The sequence below is a fragment of the Squalius cephalus genome (genome assembly GCF_949319135.1).
Source record: "Squalius cephalus genome assembly, chromosome: 17".
NCBI classification, from domain to species: domain Eukaryota; kingdom Metazoa; phylum Chordata; class Actinopteri; order Cypriniformes; family Leuciscidae; genus Squalius; species Squalius cephalus.
In genome coordinates this window covers 35,191,532-35,210,972 of record NC_137138.1, presented here as the reverse complement: position 1 = coordinate 35,210,972, position 19,441 = coordinate 35,191,532, and the positions used below count along the sequence as shown (strand labels likewise).

Here is a 19,441-nt window from a genome sequence, read left to right as displayed (position 1 = left end):
CTGGTGTGTGACGTGTGCGCAGACTGGTGCATAGATATATATACACTAGATGTCGCCTTGAAGACATTCGTTCCAATGAACTGCAGTAGACAAGGCGACATCTAGTGTATATATATCTACAGATGGTGGTCAACCAGAATGAGACTTTTACCGCCGCCGTTCCCGCGGCGGCAAAATTGGGATGTGTATTTGCTGCCTTTTACCGCTGAGTGGCGCTGTAATCACAGACTTTGAAAAGTGTCAGTTTATTCTCTTTATGACGTAATCTGCCGCGGCAGTAATCTGAGCTGAGGTCACAGATAAATTCAAGATAAATATTGTGGTTAAACGAATTCAAATTCATTAAATTTAAACAAAGTAGACACACGTTAACATTGTGTGCCCAGTTTTTCTATAATTTAGAAAGGCTATGTCAATAGGTTACTTGTCATTTTCTTCGTGTTATTTTAATGTGTTTGTAGATTTATTAACTGAAACATAACAGTGAAATAAATTAAAATAATTTACCGTGAAATTAAAACATTTTCAGGACTTGCAGCTCCTAACCGATGTAGTCGGTTTAAGCATTCTTTGTTATATTCAGAACTAAATATAGCCTTACATGTTACAAACTTTTAAAACAGAGAAAATAATAGACGTTGGCGATTCAGACGGTAGCTCTGTGGTCAAAGCATTATCAATAGCCTCTCGGAGCTTCAAACGATCTGAGATCGAATCTCAGTGTAGCCGACAGTGTTGTTGATGCTTAAATATGTATCTGTTTATTAAAGTCAATCATCTTGTTTAATTATGAATTGTAGGCTACATTACAACATAAATTTGCTACATTCCCGCTGCAAAGACGACACATCTGATGAAGGAAGACTGTCAGCCGATTGCACCAGAAAATGAAGATGATGAAGCTCGTCTTTAATCTGCTAAATTATTTTTTTTTGTGTGTGTGAATCTTTCACGAGATTGAGATGACTGACAGTGATACCCGGCCATATCAACGGAAGACATTTTTCAAAACAGATCGAACAAATCAGAAAAATACTTTCAATACAGTATTGCTTTCAATTAAAAAATAAACAATGAAAATGTAAAAGAAAAAGAAAATTAATTAAGTTTGAAAACCCATCGCACATTTTAAGATATGAATAAAGTGTCGGGACAGTTTATTTATTTAAACAGGGTTGCATCGATAGAGTTTATTCCCTTTGTGATGCAAAATAAGAAACACAGAATCTTAGGCCTATTCTTGCAACATTTTAAATTTCTATTGTCAAAGAAATTGCAGCTAAATTAAAAAATTAAAACGGTACAAAACGGAAAAAGTTCAAAGCAACATAAATTAAGAACAGGCGTTTTTCTTTGCCTCTCTCGCGCTGGATATTTTTTTTAGTAAGTTTGGTCTCCCTCACTGCGCGCGGCGGGTCTCTCTCGAAATTAAGCATTTCAGCGTAAAAAACACCATACAGCTGATAATACTGTATATGTCGCTGTGTGTCATCCACACAAATCATGAAAGAAAAAACTGTAACAAATAGCTTTTGTTCCTTCAAAGATACAACATGCCTTGCTGAATTCACCTTACAATAAAACGAGGTGGGTCGCCAATAAAAGAGCTCTGTATCTGCTAAATTTAAATTGTTTGTGGAAAACCTATACAATCAATAAAACTACAATATATAATTTAATAAGATATAGGGCCTACTGTACATAGGCTATGGACTTTTGGAGATTTTGAGATTAATCCTTAAAAGAATTTTGCCTTTGCCTGCTCATCAGGCTGGCTCCGACACTCTCCATATGAAAGACGGAACATTAACACCTCTGTCCTGCACCCCCACGATAAAGCAAAGTATTGCCTTCTCCAAACCCCCCACAGGCTAGCTGAGTTTGCAAAACAAAACAAAGAGTTTGCCACTCATCGTGCCAAACAAATTATAAACTTCAATATTTAATTCAAAACAATCTCAAAACGCTTTGTGACATTTTGAAAAGCCGTGGATGCATTACTGCCACTGGAACCATGAACGCAACAGAATACTGGTTCTGATTTTATTGTTTGTCGTTTAAACGTCATATATATGAATTATTATAGGCTACAGAAGTAAAGTCATTGTATAATATTTGTTCCTTAGTGTAAAATGGAAATGCATGGCGATTTTATTTTGTAAATAGGCAAAAAAAAATGTTTTAGAAGACAAATCTCTCTGCATCAACAATAGACTATAAAATGCATTAATAGGCTAATATAAAAACACCAGTAGTCCAAGTTAGTTCGGGATTCGAACCCGTGTCATCTAAATGATCGTAACGTAAGTTCAACCACTCGGCCACTATTCACTCGTTGCGATACGGCCTAACGTTCCAGTGTGTGTTCGCTCACACGAGCGAGAAACGCTCTTCATTCAAATGAACACGCCGCCGCATTTGTTGAACACTAATTCAACATGCCAGAATAAAACCTGGCTTTAGAACAATGCATAGTGCCACTCGTCGTGGTGTGCCAAAAAATTACAATAATTTAGTTTAATTTATTTCAGTGTTAATGTTTGAGTTAAAAAATCCTCTACAAATTAAATTAACCCAAAGTCGGCTATAAGAGTCCTTTAGGCTACGTAAAAAAGTAAAGGGCTTACAGTCTTAACATTTAGGCTACTTTGCTTAAATTCGATACATTTATTTTCAGTAGGGCCTAATACATTTGTAGGGATGTAATTTCAGTATGCTTTACCAACGCTATGTATTCAATTAAAGTTCCAAGAGGTCTGGTCTCTATATTTCCTTCCCAGCTGACACTTCTATGCAAGTGCACAGCAAAAATCACAACTTGTGCTTGCTGGAACGCAAGTTATTTAAGGTGTCTCAACTGTACACAGTCTACAGTGTGAATTCGTTACAAGGTTTCATTTAATTACATTAATGTGCAGCAATTTGTACAAATAGAGTCTATAGGCCTACTATACTGTTGTAGACATTAAATAATCTCATTTAGTATCATATTTGTTAAAATATTATAATGTTGTTTTTTCAATCTATGTTGAATATGAAAAGTGAACAGCATGAGTAAGATAAGATGCATTATATCGAGAGATGGATATGGAGTGGGTCAGACATGATTTTGACCACTTCATTAAGTTTTGTTTAGTAGAAAACCTTTTTTAAAGTTAATTTCGTTTTCTATAAATTGTATCTTAATTTTAATCATTTTTTCATCACCCAATTGTCTGGATTCAATAAGTAAGAGAAGCAAACAGACACTAATCATAGAGGCGCCCGTGAGGTCACTTGCATTGCACGTCAGCTGGAGCGCATCTCATCCTCCTAATTTAACGAAACTCAGCGTATGCCTCACACAGACATGATAAATACATCAAATACACAAAGCTTGAAATGTCTTCAAACGAAATAATTCAAAACGAAAAAGAAAAAGGCTACTCTCTGATTATGTCTTTGTGCATTTCTCTCTAGGTGCGTTCACTACAAATATGGCGATCGCAACTTCATCTTTGCAGTCGACACTGTCAGAAAACACTAGTTCATTGATAAAAATCATATGAAGACAAGGCATATATTAAGTTATTTTAGCTGTTATGAGAAAAATAAATCTAACAAAACCTAAAATCTAAATCTAATAAATAAAAAAAAAAAATATTAACGCCAATTCAACATGCCAGAATAAAACCTGATTTTTGAACAATGCGTAACGCCACTCGGCCTGGTGTGCCAAAACACTACATTTTAAACTTCAATGTTTAATTCAAAACAATCTCAAAACGCGTTGTGAATTTTTTTTAAAGCCTAGCCTATATACATTAAGGGCATTGAAACCAGGATCTTAACTAAAACGTGTTCCGCGTAATCTCTCAAAAATTATGCCACACTACTCCATGTAATTTTTTTTTTTTTAAGGACTGCTTTTGAAATCACTATAAATTACTGTGCAATTGTATCGCTCACGAGAGCTCTTCGTTTATCTAATTCCTCAATAGAATAGTAAAAATATTCAGCGTCATTGCTCCTAACATCGTCTCTATTTTTAACTTTTGATTCTATTTTTTCAGCTGTAAAATTGATTCTATCTTTGGTTCTATTCTGTTGTAGCCTAATAGGCCTATTTATATATATGAAAAATATGCCTATTATTTAACCCACTTACATTTTAAAATACGGCAATTGCTGCTGTTTTGCACAATGTCCCTTTGCGCCACCTGGCGGTCATTTCGGGAACGACTTTGAAATGCGGCTGGTTTATTTTCGCCGCGGTAATTTCGCCGCGGCAGCTGGCGCGGCGGTAATAGGCATTCTGGTTGACCACCATCTGTATGCACCAGTCTGCGCACACGTCACACACCAGGATGCGTGCGCGCCCTCAGATCACTTGGACGTGGCTGTGTACAAGAGTTAAAAAACGATATAAATACTGTTCGTTTTCTCACACAAACCGCTCGTTTCGTGTCTTAGGCCATCAATGTGTACTTACGATGGGGAATTGTTTAATGTGGACGATGGGGAATTGTTTTAATTTGGACGATGGGGAATTGTTTTAATTTGGACTCTGTGTATGCTCTTTGAGACAGTGACCATAGACCTGCATTATACGACTGACAGACAAGAACGGTTTGACCTAAAAATATCAAAATTGAAACTACTGCGGACACAAAGACACCTACATCTTGGATGCCCTTGAGATAAGCTAAAACATACCAAAATTTTATTTCAAAGTGAACTTTCCCTTTAAGTGACACAAGGTATTTTTCCTGTTTTTGGAAGCATTGGAATGAAAACTTGTATGTTTTTTTAAAATTGTGTCTGTTGTTTGTAAATATATGTGTGTATGTATTTTTTCCTCTCTTGATATGGACCCATGGGTCTGAAATAAAGAATATCATAATAAATAATATTTGTGCTTCCAGACTATTGCCCCTATTCAGTTTTCTGAAATATAAACGTGCATGTTATCACTTTCACTGTGCACACGTTCTTCACTGGCTCTGGACTCAGACTGAGATGAGGAAGAGGAAGAGGAAGAGGAAGCACCTGGTAGATGTCTGATAGGCTGCTGCTCCCCGAGTCACTGGCGATGCTGCATCCTGATTGGCTGGGAGGCATGTGCATCTGCTGGGGGGGGTGGTCCGTCAGGTGCATCTTGCTGAGGTCAACAGGAAGCTGTTCGAACGAGACAGGAAGAGAGAACGGTTGAGGACATCGTTTATAATGCAGATCATGAGCAACCCTGTCTGGGTCAGCAGGACTGAGAACACGAGACAGGAAAAACACGCCAACTTCAAACACACGTAAAGCACACTTAATGATCGAATCTGGTCATAAAATCTAATTTATGAAACGGTGAAGTCATGAGTCCCAGCTGAGGACCCAAGCAATCCGATTGGTTCAAAGCACGTTTTATGGGTAATCGCTTTAGTGCCTGGTTACAAATCAGATATCACATTATTATACAAGTCGTTTGAACTACGTTATAACGACCATTAATGTCTTTTAACTTTTTATATACTAGTATATAACTGAAGCTATAGATTGTGAAATTAAAAGAGAAATCGGAAATTATTAGAGATAACGTTTTTTTTTTCACCATCTACAATATTTTTCGATAAAAAACTTTTATAACAAATATAATACAAGCATAATTCTGTTTAAGAATTATGACATGACATGCTTGTAATTAAAAATATATATATTATATCTTATTACTTATTATCAATTAACAATGTCGCAAAACGTACCTAAAAATGCAATTTCTTTCACTTAAACTATATAAATAATCAGGATAAAATTAAAAGATTAGGCCTATTACATGAATTAAAATGTGATTGATTACATTAAGAATCGCGAGAACAGCTTTAGATCAGGCACACTACTGGGTGCTAAACTCGGCTGTACAATAGTTATGTCATCATTTCTTCCACTTAAAACAAACTTTTATTTTGGCGTGTTATAGTGATGTCATGGTGTGCGGAGAGAGAGAGAGAGAGAGAGAGAGAGAGAGAGAGAGAGAGAGAGAGAGAGAGAGAGAGAGAGAGAGAGAGAGAGAGAGAGAGATCTATTTGCAACAAAAGAAACCCTGGAGGAATCAAAGGCAAACCGAAACAGATAACTAACAGGACACAGGTGAACCAAATAAAAAATGAAAACTCAACACAGGGAACCACAGAAAGGCAAAGAACATAAAAAATAAAAGTCTCAGGGAACAGAACTGTGACGAGTGAAGAGCTTTGAGCGTGTATGTGCCGATAGAGTTTCTTCAACAAAATATATCAGACCGTTTTTAACAAGCCTGCTCGCGGTTGCCAGATGTCAAGAGTTTAAATCCCCCAATCTGAGCCTTTTCTATTAAAATTATACTTTTTCTGCCCAGTGTTTTATTTAATCTTCTCAATCTGAAAAAAGCACAGATGATCAGTAAACATGACGAACATGTACTGTAAGATGGAGTTTATTGATCTCAAATTAAAGTGTGATACAGACAGTCTGTCCCTTTTCCATTTCATAGGGCCCAACGTGTTCGTAACGAGCATCTTGGGTTTGGTTCAGATTCACATGCAGATGCAGAACTTCTGTGTGCCTGTATCATTTATCTCCACATACTTTGATGTTTAAAACACATCTAAAAAATAACAAAGGAGCTCCTGTCGGATCAAAGTTGTCTTAAACATGAGAAATCAAGCACTTCAAACTAAATCATAACCCTATGAGGCCTGTGCTGCTGTCGGATGTTGTTGTTATTATTATTGTATACAAATTAATAAATGAAGTTGTTTTTATGAATTCAATTAAGTAGATATGTTTTTGATTAAACCATTAAAATGGAATATCGACAAAATAAAACGGAAAGGACAGAACTGGGTAAAAAAAAGGAAATAAAACCTTAAACAAAACAAAACAAAAAAAACTTAAGAATGTAATTTTTGTTAAACTGTTAATAAATTGCTTTTTAGTTTCATGATTTCAATTAATTAAGCATGCTTTTTGATTAATAAAATTTAATTTAACTATCCATAAAAATTAAAACAGAATATATATATATATATATATATATATATATATATATATATATATATATATATATATATATATATATATATATATATATATATATATATATATATATATATATATGGGATCCATAAAAATTAAAACTGGAAAAACGGAATTAACTCGCATTAAACTAGTCATCTTGTAAAGTGTGTTTATCCGTAAGGTCGGCTGCATTAACAGTTTAGCGTTCTTGTTTTTCCCCCTCTTCACATTAATGTTACAGCCTCTGATATTACATAATCTGTGCATAAAATTGGTATCGGAAAAAGTATCGTTCAGGAACCGGTCTCGAAGTCATGGTATCGATATCAGTATCGATATTGATATTGAAAATGTTTGAACTATACCCAGCCCTACTTAAACATGAGATGTGCTTTATCTTAAGCTCTTCAAACTCTATCATAACCCTACTGTACGTGGCCTGGCCTGCTGTCAGATGTGTGTGTGTTTAATGCGTTTGAGACTCGTTCTTCTCAGAGCACAGCTGAATACTAACCTGGAAAAGATATAAATTCACACAAGTATTTCCATTTCACATAAAGGATCATCTATGTTTAACTTCACACACTTTGATGAACGAGTGCCGGCACGCGCACGCTGATTAGAAAGGTGGAGCAATAATTCTAGCCTTATTGTAGAATATTTTGCTGACATATTTTGCATCCAGAAGCGAAAGCACTTGTTCATCAGGCCACACTCGAGTTACAGAGAGGCTGAGAGGAGCTGTCGGTGCGTCAGGTCTTTCATTCAGCTGTGTAAAGGTTATCCGTCACTCCTAATGATGGCATTAGGGCAAACGAGAGGTGCTGCTAATTGCTTCAGTCTCACTGAGCTCACACACACACACACACAGCGCCGGGCCGAGGGTCTCTATTAATGATGCTGGAGATTAAATATGAATGCAGGCTCTGCCTCCACATCAGCCTGACGCCTCGATTCACACATGAGTGACGCACGGGCAAATCATCTCTGTGTGTGTGTGTGTGTGTGTGTGTGTGTGTGTGTGTGTGTGTGTGTGTGTGTGTGTGTGTGAGGACGAGACCTGAGCCTCTCTGTAATCCTGCAAGATACTCATCCTGCAGCTCTTTTAGAAGGAGCTTTATAAGACATAACTCTGTCCTTGTGGGAACTCCAGTGAATTATTCATGCGTCCCACCGCACTCACGTCTAGACACAACAACATTCAAAACGAGCATCGCTTCGAGAGGACGACACACCCCTGCACTGATGTTTACTGTTCAGATCACATGCTCACGGGAACACCAAAACACTGAACACCAAAACACTGAACACCGAAACACTGAACACCGAAACACTGAACACCAAAACACTGAACACCGAAACACTGAACACCGAAACACTGAACACCGAAACACTGAACACCAAAACACTGAACACCAAAACACTGAACACCAAAACACTGAACACCAAAACACTGAACACCAAAACACTGAACACCAAAACACTGAACACCAAAACACTGAACATGAAAACACTGAACATGAAAACACTGAACACCAAAACACTGAACACGGAAACACTGAACACCAAAACACTGAACACCAAAACACTGAACACCAAAACACTGAACACCAAAACACTGAACACCAAAACACTGAACACCAAAACACTGAACATGAAAACACTGAACATGAAAACACTGAACACCAAAACACTGAACATGGAAACACTGAACATGGAAACACTGAACACCAAAACACTGAACATGAAAACACTGAACACCAAAACACTGAACACCGAAACACTGAACACCAAAACACTGAACACCAAAACACTGAACACCAAAACACTGAACACCAAAACACTGAACACCAAAACATTGAACACCAAAACACTGAACACCAAAACACTGAACACCAAAACACTGAACACCAAAACACTGAACACCAAAACACTGAACACCGAAACACTGAACACCAAAACACTGAACACCAAAACACTGAACACCAAAACACTGAACACCGAAACACTGAACACCAAAACACTGAACACCAAAACACTGAACACCGAAACACTGAACACCGAAACACTGAACATGAAAACACTGAACACCAAAACATTGAACACCGAAACACTGAACACCAAAACACTGAACACCAAAACACTGAACACCAAAACACTGAACACCGAAACACTGAACATGAAAACACTGAACACCAAAACATTGAACACCGAAACACTGAACACCAAAACACTGAACACCAAAACACTGAACACCAAAACACTGAACACCGAAACACTGAACACCGAAACACTGAACACCAAAACACTGAACACCGAAACACTGAACACCAAAACACTGAACACCAAAACACTGAACACCAAAACACTGAACACCAAAACACTGAACACCAAAACACTGAACACCAAAACACTGAACACCAAAACACTGAACACCGAAACACTGAACACCGAAACACTGAACACCGAAACACTGAACACCAAAACACTGAACACCAAAACACTGAACACCGAAACACTGAACACCGAAACACTGAACACCAAAACACTGTACACCAAAACACTGAACACCGAAACACTGAACACCAAAACACTGAACACCAAAACATTGAACATGAAAACACTGAACACCAAAACATTGAACACCGAAACACTGAACACCAAAACACTGAACACCAAAACACTGAACACCAAAACACTGAACACCGAAACACTGAACACCGAAACACTGAACACCAAAACACTGAACACCGAAACACTGAACACCAAAACACTGAACACCAAAACACTGAACACCAAAACACTGAACACCAAAACACTGAACACCAAAACACTGAACACCAAAACACTGAACACCAAAACACTGAACACCGAAACACTGAACACCGAAACACTGAACACCGAAACACTGAACACCGAAACACTGAACACCAAAACACTGAACACCAAAACACTGAACACCAAAACACTGAACACCGAAACACTGAACACCAAAACACTGAACACCAAAACATTGAACATGAAAACACTGAACACCAAAACACTGAACACCAAAACACTGAACACCAAAACACTGAACACCAAAACACTGAACACCAAAACACTGAACACCAAAACACTGAACACCAAAACATTGAACATGAAAACACTGAACACCAAAACACTGAACATGAAAACACTGAACACCAAAACACTGAACACCAAAACACTGAACACCAAAACACTGAACACCAAAACACTGAACACCAAAACACTGTACACCAAAACACTGTACACCAAAACTAGGGCTGCACGATTATGACAAAAATCATAATTGTCGATTATTCCCTTGAAATTGTAATTGCGATTATTAATTACGATTATCACAATTTACATTGAATATATATATAGGCATATTATTATACATGTTTGCTTAAAAATTGTGAACACACACACTGTCCCCCTTTACTTAACATATTGTAAGAATATGACTAATAGTAAAGACTACTAAGAAATAAACATTAGGCCTATGCTAAAGCTATTAAATATCAGTCCCAAACTAGCTTTTGTTAATACAATGTTGGTATGAGCCACCACAGTCATTTAAAATATAAAAAATAACACAAAGTGAAAATAAAGTGCCATTTTGGGGTTAATACACTGATCTATATAGAATGTCATTATATAGATCAGTGGGTTAATATTAAAACGACAGTTACCATGGTGATACACAATACTAACAAGAACTGTTAATGAAACATGGAAACTGCTCCTGGTGAATAGAATCAAAATCATCCCTGCATGCAAATCCTTCTCAGCTAACACACGACGTACCAGTAACGTGATTTATTGGTATTTTACTTTTGTGACTTACCAATTTACAACGTAACAACGTTGCATGCTCGTAGTTTCCTTTGCACTTTATACACAGCGCGCGCCGCCGCATTTGCGCGTGCAATTGAAGAGTGTGCGCTACGAACACAGTAGCCTATAACGGCTGACATGACAGGAACGTCCGTTTTTCTGAGGTGAAAGACTTTTTATTTCAGCATACACATACGTCGCTACCTAGTAGTTCCTTCCTATTGTGCTGGGTTTTCTGAAGTAGTTGTGATTTGCCTCTCACAACATGCTCTAAATGCACGCAGAGTGGATTTTTTTTTTTTTTTTTTTTTGTAATCGCGGCTTTGAACGATTACGTAATCGTGGCATCCATAATCGTAATCGCGATTAGAAATTCGATTAATTGTGCAGCCCTAACCAAAACACTGAACACCAAAACACTGAACATGAAAACACTGAACACCAAAACACTGAACACCAAAACACTGAACACCAAAACACTGAACACCAAAACACTGAACACCAAAACACTGAACATGAAAACACTGAACACCAAAACACTGAACACCAAAACACTGAACACCAAAACACTGAACACCAAAACACTGAACACCAAAACACTGAACACCAAAACACTGAACACCAAAACACTGAACACCAAAACACTGAACACCAAAACACTGAACACCAAAACACTGAACACCAAAACACTGAACACCAAAACACTGAACATGAAAACACGAAAACAAAAAGATCACAAAAAGATGTGTGTAAAAAGATCACATCAGCAATTAAAGAAAAAACACTTCAGCAAAACATGATCAGGTCAAAGTGTCTGAAAAATATTTGGTCCCAAATTTTTATAAATGTTACAGGTTACATACACTGGCCTCAGTAAACACACAAGAGATCGAAAGCAGAAGTGTCTACATCTGCATGAATCAGTTCAATCTATCCCACCAGTTTAACACTTCTCAAAGTAACATACAACTATAACATATATATAACACAACTAAAATCTGAATAATAATAATATACAGTAGTCAACATCTGAAGTGGAAATGGTCACCAGATATGATGTTACGTGCACAGATTACAGCATTTCACGAGAGTTGTGATGAGAAGCGTTTGCAAAACTGTTGTTAAAGACACTTAAACATCTCTTTTACATCAAAATAAAAGCTTTAGGGTTTAAATCTAACAAATGAAGAAATTAAAGTACTGTAAAGTAATATTTAATATAATTGTCAATATTTATTTTTTTATTTTACAAGGCATTTGTATTAATAGAGCAACATCTGTCTTGGAGTTACATTAATATATTATTATTATATTCTAATAGTTCGGCTTCCTGAAACACCAGTGAGAGTGTGACGAGAATGAGATATTATCGCTCTTAATAAAGTGAGGGCCTGCATTTCATTTAGGAAAATGGGGGGAATTCCCTCTAATCACTTTTGCTTTCATTCTCATGCACTGACTCATTCATTCATCCCAACACTGACCGCCGGCCAACCGTTGGCCTTTATAACTCTCCACTTCCACTCTGAGTGAATGACAGTCAGTGCACTTACTGTACATTCACACATACAATATAGTTATAAATAAAACTGGTATAATGGTTTGAATAAACTATGGAAGCTTGTTTCCGCCACTGAATAATAAATAAATAATAATAATTGTTTTATCTCACAATTCTGACTTTTTTTCCTCACAATTGTGAGATATAAAGTTGCAATTGGGACATATAAAGTCACAATTGCATGATATAAAGTCAGAATTGCATGATATAAAGTCGCAATTGCGTGTTATAAAGTCAGAATTGTGAGATATAAACTATTCTGAGGTAAAAAAAAATTTTTTTTTTAAAAGTCAGTCTTTTTTTTGGACTTTATATGTCACAATTGCGACTTTATATCTCACAATTCTGAGAAAAGATGTCAGAAATGCGAGATTTAAAGTCGCAATTGCGAGAAAAAAAGTCAGAATTCTGACTTTATAACAGTTTTTCAGCAATTCTGACTTTATATCTCGCAATTCTGAGAAATAAAGTCAGAATTGCGAGATGTAAACTCGCAATTGTGAGATAAAAAGTCGCAATTATCTTTTAAAATGTTTTATTTTGTGGCGGAAACAATCTTCCATAATAAATGGTTCAATGACTCACTCATAAAGACTTCCCTGGTTTCATTACTGTTTGAATCAGCATTTTTGAACGAATATCTTGAATAAAATACTTAATGAGAAATATTTATTAACAGTCACTTGTCTCCACCTAAATGATAATTATAATAGTTATGACTCAAAAAGCAACTTTTGAATTAACAGTGAATTATCAAATGTTGAATTAATCGAATAATCAACTCACTAATAAAGTACTTTTTGGGGGTGTAAATGAAGCCCTGATCTAAGAGTGTGTGATGATGTTCTCTACAGCTGGACACACACGCTCCACACACACTGGTTTAGTGAGTGTTTGCTGTCCTGCGGGTGTCAGTGAAGCGTGACCTGATGACCTGATGAATTAGGCAGGCTCGTGTGGAGATGTGGCCTCTCGTTAGATGTTAGATGTGCTAATTCTCCAGGAGCTAGCGTCTCATAAACGAGCCCTGCAGTGTGCAGCTGTGATCAATACTGCGCATGTTTAATGCTATTACAGCGGAGGAGAGTCTGCAGCACACGCATACACTCAGAGTGAACCAGAACAACACTGAACACATACAAACACACACTCCCCTAAACACTATGGGTGTAAATTGGACGTTTTGTCAGGACACGAGCCGACATCGATTCTCTTACATTATTACACGGCTCTGTGGAATACTTGATTCTGATTGGTCAATCGCTCCATCTAGATAACAACCTATGAGAACAGAAACACAGGCTCATCTGGGTTACAGGAAGTTTTGCGTTTGGTGAGCTGATAAATTATATAAAAACTCAGTCAACTCAATATTTTGTGACCAGTTATTTAATTATGCCATCCAGTATCGTGGACTCGCTCTCTCGTTTCATACAAACGCAGTGTCGGCCATTTTGTGGCTATTGTTTTGTACACTGTTGGATTATAAGATACAAACAGGTACGATTTTAAAACAGTTTAATCTGATATCAATATCTCTAATCCCCATAATTATTTATGTGCTGAAATGCAGTGTAATAAGTGTATGACTGTATACCGTATCTCTTAAATGTCCGTCTAGTTTGAACTTGTCGCTGAAACCGCGGAAACTTTGCACTTAAAGACCTAATAAAATATTTAGACTCGTGTCATATTTATTTTGTGTCTAATTATTTACTTATGTGGCAAATATCCATGTAATAAGTGTGATAATGTAGATCCAGCCGGTTGTTATCTCAGAATAAACCCCCTCAGGCTGATGAAGACCTGATCCTGATCACCCCGTCAGGGTTTATTCTGAGATAACAGCCGGCTGGATCTACATTATCCCTTACATATGATATTTGCCGGTACCTCAAAACATGCCACGATACGATTACGATTCAGGGGGAATATCGTAATTATTTGCCTATTTTACACAAACAGTTTTATTTTTATTAACTTACAAATGCAACCAAAATATAATCACCATTTAACTGCAAATCCTGTATGCCAACTGGGATATCTACAATAAAAAAAAATTTAGTTTTTCAAATAATACAGAAAAAAGAGGGAGAAAAAAGCAATGGCAACAGTCAACATGCAAACTCAGGGCCGGTGGAAAGAAAACCTTTAAAACTTACAAAACTGCTCTTAACAAAAATGACAGAAAGGCTAAATGGAAATGTAACTGGTGGCACTTATGGAACTGGTTTTCATGTATATAAGCAGCACTAATGAAACACTACCTTATTAGGCATTATACAGAGTTAACATGAAAAGAAAATGCTAAAACTTTTCTGTACAGTAAGATCCCTTCAGAGACACAATCATATAAAAACACACCAACACACAAATAAACAAAAAAATCCTCAGAGATTTGCAAGAATCACGAGAAGGCGGCGAGTGTGTGCCACACACTTTCTGAAGCCAAAGCGTTTTGATTGGCCCCTACTGGCTGCAGTATCGGTCTTAAACCCCACACACTCTACGTAATAGAATGGATCGTGATCCAAACTTAACCCTAATGATTTGCTGAAATAAAAACGGATGTCCAGTCATGATTGACAGCTGTGTTAGCGAATGAGTATGCAGAAGATGGAGTGTGGGCGCGACCTTGGTCAGGGGGGTCAAACAAGGGGCCGACCTACACCATGTGACCAATGTAAACAGTGCACCTTCCTTACAAAGATACACTCAATGTCAGACCTGTATGACCTCATGATAACGGCTGATCTGCCTTCAAGAGCTCTGCAATATAGCAGCTGAGTGCTGGGCGGTATGACCAAACATCACGGTATTATTATTATTTTCAAGCATGACTGGGTGTTAACCACATTTTCTACTGAGTGAGAGAGGAAATACTGCAGTAGATTGACTCAGAATGCCCTATTTTACTGTCATGAGTGAATATTGTAGAAAAGTCCACACTATAACACAGGTTTGCAGTGTTTATAAAGAGTTGCCAGCAGGAGGCGCTGTAGGAGCGGCAGAAATATCGTTCATAAACGCTGCGTTATCAGGAAAGATAAAGAAAGATTCAATGAAAATAACATCGAAACTTTTCTAAAGACAGTCAGTTCCCTTCACATACATTCATATAAAACACCCGCGCCGTGTTTTGACTGAAACGTGCATTTCTCATGTTTATTCAGCGATGTCAAAGCCTTCTGGAGAATCTGTTTGTGGCGGCCAGTGTTGATATTGTGAACCAATGTATGGGAAACACTGTAATATCATTTGACAGCTATCAATTATAGTTTAACCTCTCCATCTTCACCGCTTAATAACACACGTGCAGCAGTGAAAAGACCCTCTCAAACAGTGTCGCGCCACGCTCCCAACGTTGTTTAAGCGACATACACCGGTATTGGGGTATATTAAAAATTCATATCATAAAAATAAACACCGGTATTCGGTATGAACCGGTATACCGCCCAGCACTAAGACCAAATGCAAGTGAATCAGGAGGATGTGAATGACAGATGCATCCTGATCTCAGGAGGCTTTATAAAGTAAACACTGTCCACCATTATAGACGGGTGACATGGAAAACCAAAGCGAACTGCAGCATAATCATGCCTTTTGTCTGCGAATGGTTTGCGGTTGGTCTCGTTCCTGTTGTAAACTGGTCGTTACATTAATAACAAAGTCGTAAAAGCACGACTACACACTCCAAACCCATCTGTCGTTACGTTGGGAGTTGTTTTATAGAGGAATGTTGTAGGGATTGAGGAATAAAAGCAAGGGAATGCCCGATATAATCCTCCTCTTATTCCACATTGCGAGGCCAAATAAAAGATGTGCTCCATCATTCATTGGCGACTCTCACCGTTTGAATATCATCCAAGCAGATGCTGAGAGCTTTTAGCGGCTCTATCCTGGGAGGTTTAGGGTGTCATGTGGACAGGAAGGTCAGTTGATCAGGATCAATACACTCAGCATTAGCTTCAACACGCTCCTTTCCATCGCTAAATTATGAGTCAAGGCAAGCGCTGCCTGCACTTTGAGCGAGCTGAAGGTTCCTGTTCCTCGCCAGTTCTGCTGACTGAAAGCAAATCTATGAGTGAAAGCGTGACCATCGGCAAAACACAACAAAAGCAAAGGTCAGAGCCTCCACGCCTTTCCCATTGGGTGAGATGAATGTCAAGAAATGGTGCACGTGGGGTCCTGATGGAGACGCGCTACTAACAGCTCTAGACCTGTAATCAAGGATTTGCATGTAATAAAGGATTTGCATGTCACGACACGCAGGCTAAACTGTGTTAAATACCAGCAGGATGACATTCCTGTAAATCATGTATCAGGGATTTGCATCTTCCCATGTATCTTCACTCTACAGTCACTTGGTACTAATGATATCCATTTGCATCAGGGTTATTATAGTCACGTAAAACTAAAACTAAAACCATAAAATATATTTTCATTACTTTAAGTAAAATAAAACTAAAACTGAAATAAAAACGAATAAAAACAATATACTATAAACTAATTAAATAATATTAAAATAACACTGACTTGCATGATATCAAATGTATTCTCATCAAAACGTCTAAAACTGCCTAGAAGTGTGACACACACTGCACGTGTGCAACGTACTTCCTGAATTAACTGTGGACGTGGCTGTATTCAACACTTTTTAAATTATTCCTATATTTAACAGATTATTCAAGCTCTGCACCAGCTCTTTCAATTGGACAGAGAAGTTAGTAAACGTGCAGATTAAGGGCCGGTAATATTATAATAAGATCCTCTTCATACGTCAGGAGGAGAGCGAAATCTGATCGACATATTTTTTGACATGCTTGCAGAGAAAGACTCACCAGAACACAGTTACTGGGTTTCACTTTTCACGTTTTCTGGGTTGGTAGAAACACCGGAGAATTATAGCACTTACACACGGACAAACTCAGATTTCCATGATGTGTTTCTTTAAATAAAAGAACCTTTCAAATTCAGTGAACAGCTCTTAAAAGAACCATTTGTTTCTTAATGTGAGGAATAGTGTTGTAGTACTTGGACTAAATAGTAATATGTCTTGTGACCGCTCTCGAGAACTGTTTTTGCCTCGACAGTAATAGGTGATAATTGATGATATTTCACAAATATGACCACATCAAAAATGTGATATTGATTTAACACAAACGTTCAATCAACAAAATGGTATGCAGTTGTAATTGTATCAATTCAGATGCACCTCTACACAAAGACTGCAAAGATTAATTTTATTGTTAGCGATTTCATTCGATTGTTAACAGCTCTATAGTGTTGTATTATTCTAACTGTATTTATTGATTAGATAAGACATTTCCCAAGCAGTAAATGTGTATCTTTTAGTCTCATCCCCTCAAAGTCTTAGTCTTTTCTTGGTCTCAACACACACACTTGTCCAAATGCAAATGTCTTGGCTTAGTCTCGGTCTAGGTGGTCTTGACTACAACACTAGTGAGGAACATTTTAATAATCTGAAGAACCCTTTTCCCACAATAATCCAATGGAAAGTTTCCATGGATGTTAAAGATTCTTCATGGAAGCATTAATGCCCCTAAAGTAAGGGCCGTGAGAGACCGAGCACCTGATATCCGAGCACTCAAACACTGACACTTGTCCGTGGACAGTAAAGAGGGGGAAATGTCTGCTGGAGGCTTTCAGAGAGCCTTTAATAACATTGCCAGGCGATTGGCTGCCAAGTTCAAAGATGGCCAGACCCCGGGACATTAATGGAGCCGGAGAGTGCAGCCGAGACACAAAGCTGAAGGCCAATTATCGGCTCCTGAATTATGAATGATGGAGATTTTCCAGCTCGGACATATCACAGCACGTCATGAGCGCAGATCGGATCACTGGAACGCTATGAGGCTGTTGCACATCAACAACCACGAATGGAGACTGAAGAAAATGTGCGTATGTGTTAAGCATTCAAACAGGAAAAACATCTGATCATGATCTCGAAGACTATACCGTGATATGCATCATATCGTGAGGTAGTCCGCCCTATAAAATAACATAACCTTTGACCCATCTTCATTAAATTGATCCCAGTTCACCCAAGCCTCATGTTGCTCAAACCCTTAAGACTGTATATCCTCGTCGGAGTAGACATTAGTCAGAGTGACAGTAAATCTCTAGAGACTTTCACAGGGTTTTTTTGCGTGTTTGTTTTTTTGTTTTGTGCGATCAAAATGACTGATTCTGTGGCTGAAATTTCCAGAATTCTGTGGAAAATTTCTTTGGAATTTTTTTTTTTGTTACTATATTATTACACTATATGTACAATAGTCATACATAACTATTGGGGGGATATAACTAATGGGGATATTTGGGGATATTTAATTTAATTAATCAATCAACGATACTATTGATCAGCATTACCAAACGTGGACGTTCAACTAGAAACAAACATTGATGTATTGTTTTAATTTAATACTGTGAAGCTGCTTTGATACAACCTACATTGTGAAAAGCGCTATATAAATAAACTTGACTTGACTTGACATAACAGAAAGAAAAAAAATGCAGAAAGCATTTTGTCTTTATTGATTCAGGTATAAAAAATATAATCAAAAAAACTCCTCATATTCTTTACTGTATGTACTAAATATACTGCTCCTTATTAAAGCTACACAAATGAATCAGTCGAGAGCAGTGAGTGATTTTCTCTATGTTTTGTTTTTTGATTACCATTAATGACACAGACGAGAGCAGGTTTATTAGGCTGCTGTCACTTTAAAGGGATAGTTCACTTTAAAATGAAAATTAGCCCATGATTTACTCACCCTGAAGTCGTCCTAGGTGTATAAATACACATAAAAATACATTTTAAATATCCATATTTTAAACTTTATCGACTAAAATAACCGGCTTCCGGGAGACGGCTCTACGCATCGATTTACGGCGAAAGAGTAACACTTGACCCGACGCACAACATAATGACGAACGCGGAAGCGCAGAGGATAACACACCAGTCACGAATTAGAAATCTAAAACAACAAT

At 37.4% G+C, this 19,441-nt stretch overlaps 1 protein-coding gene across 26 annotated transcripts in view; it reads right to left on the bottom strand.

Moving 5' to 3' along the window:
- rapgef6 (Rap guanine nucleotide exchange factor (GEF) 6) overlaps positions 1–19,441 on the bottom strand; it is a 158,389-nt gene that overhangs the window by 61,947 nt on the left and 77,001 nt on the right. For all 26 annotated transcript variants that reach the window (XM_079847102.1, XM_079847123.1, XM_079847111.1 and 23 more), the window contains one exon: positions 5,029–5,157. In XM_079847102.1, coding sequence (XP_079703228.1) covers positions 5,029–5,157 — 129 coding nt within the window. The remainder of the gene's footprint in view (positions 1–5,028; positions 5,158–19,441) is intronic.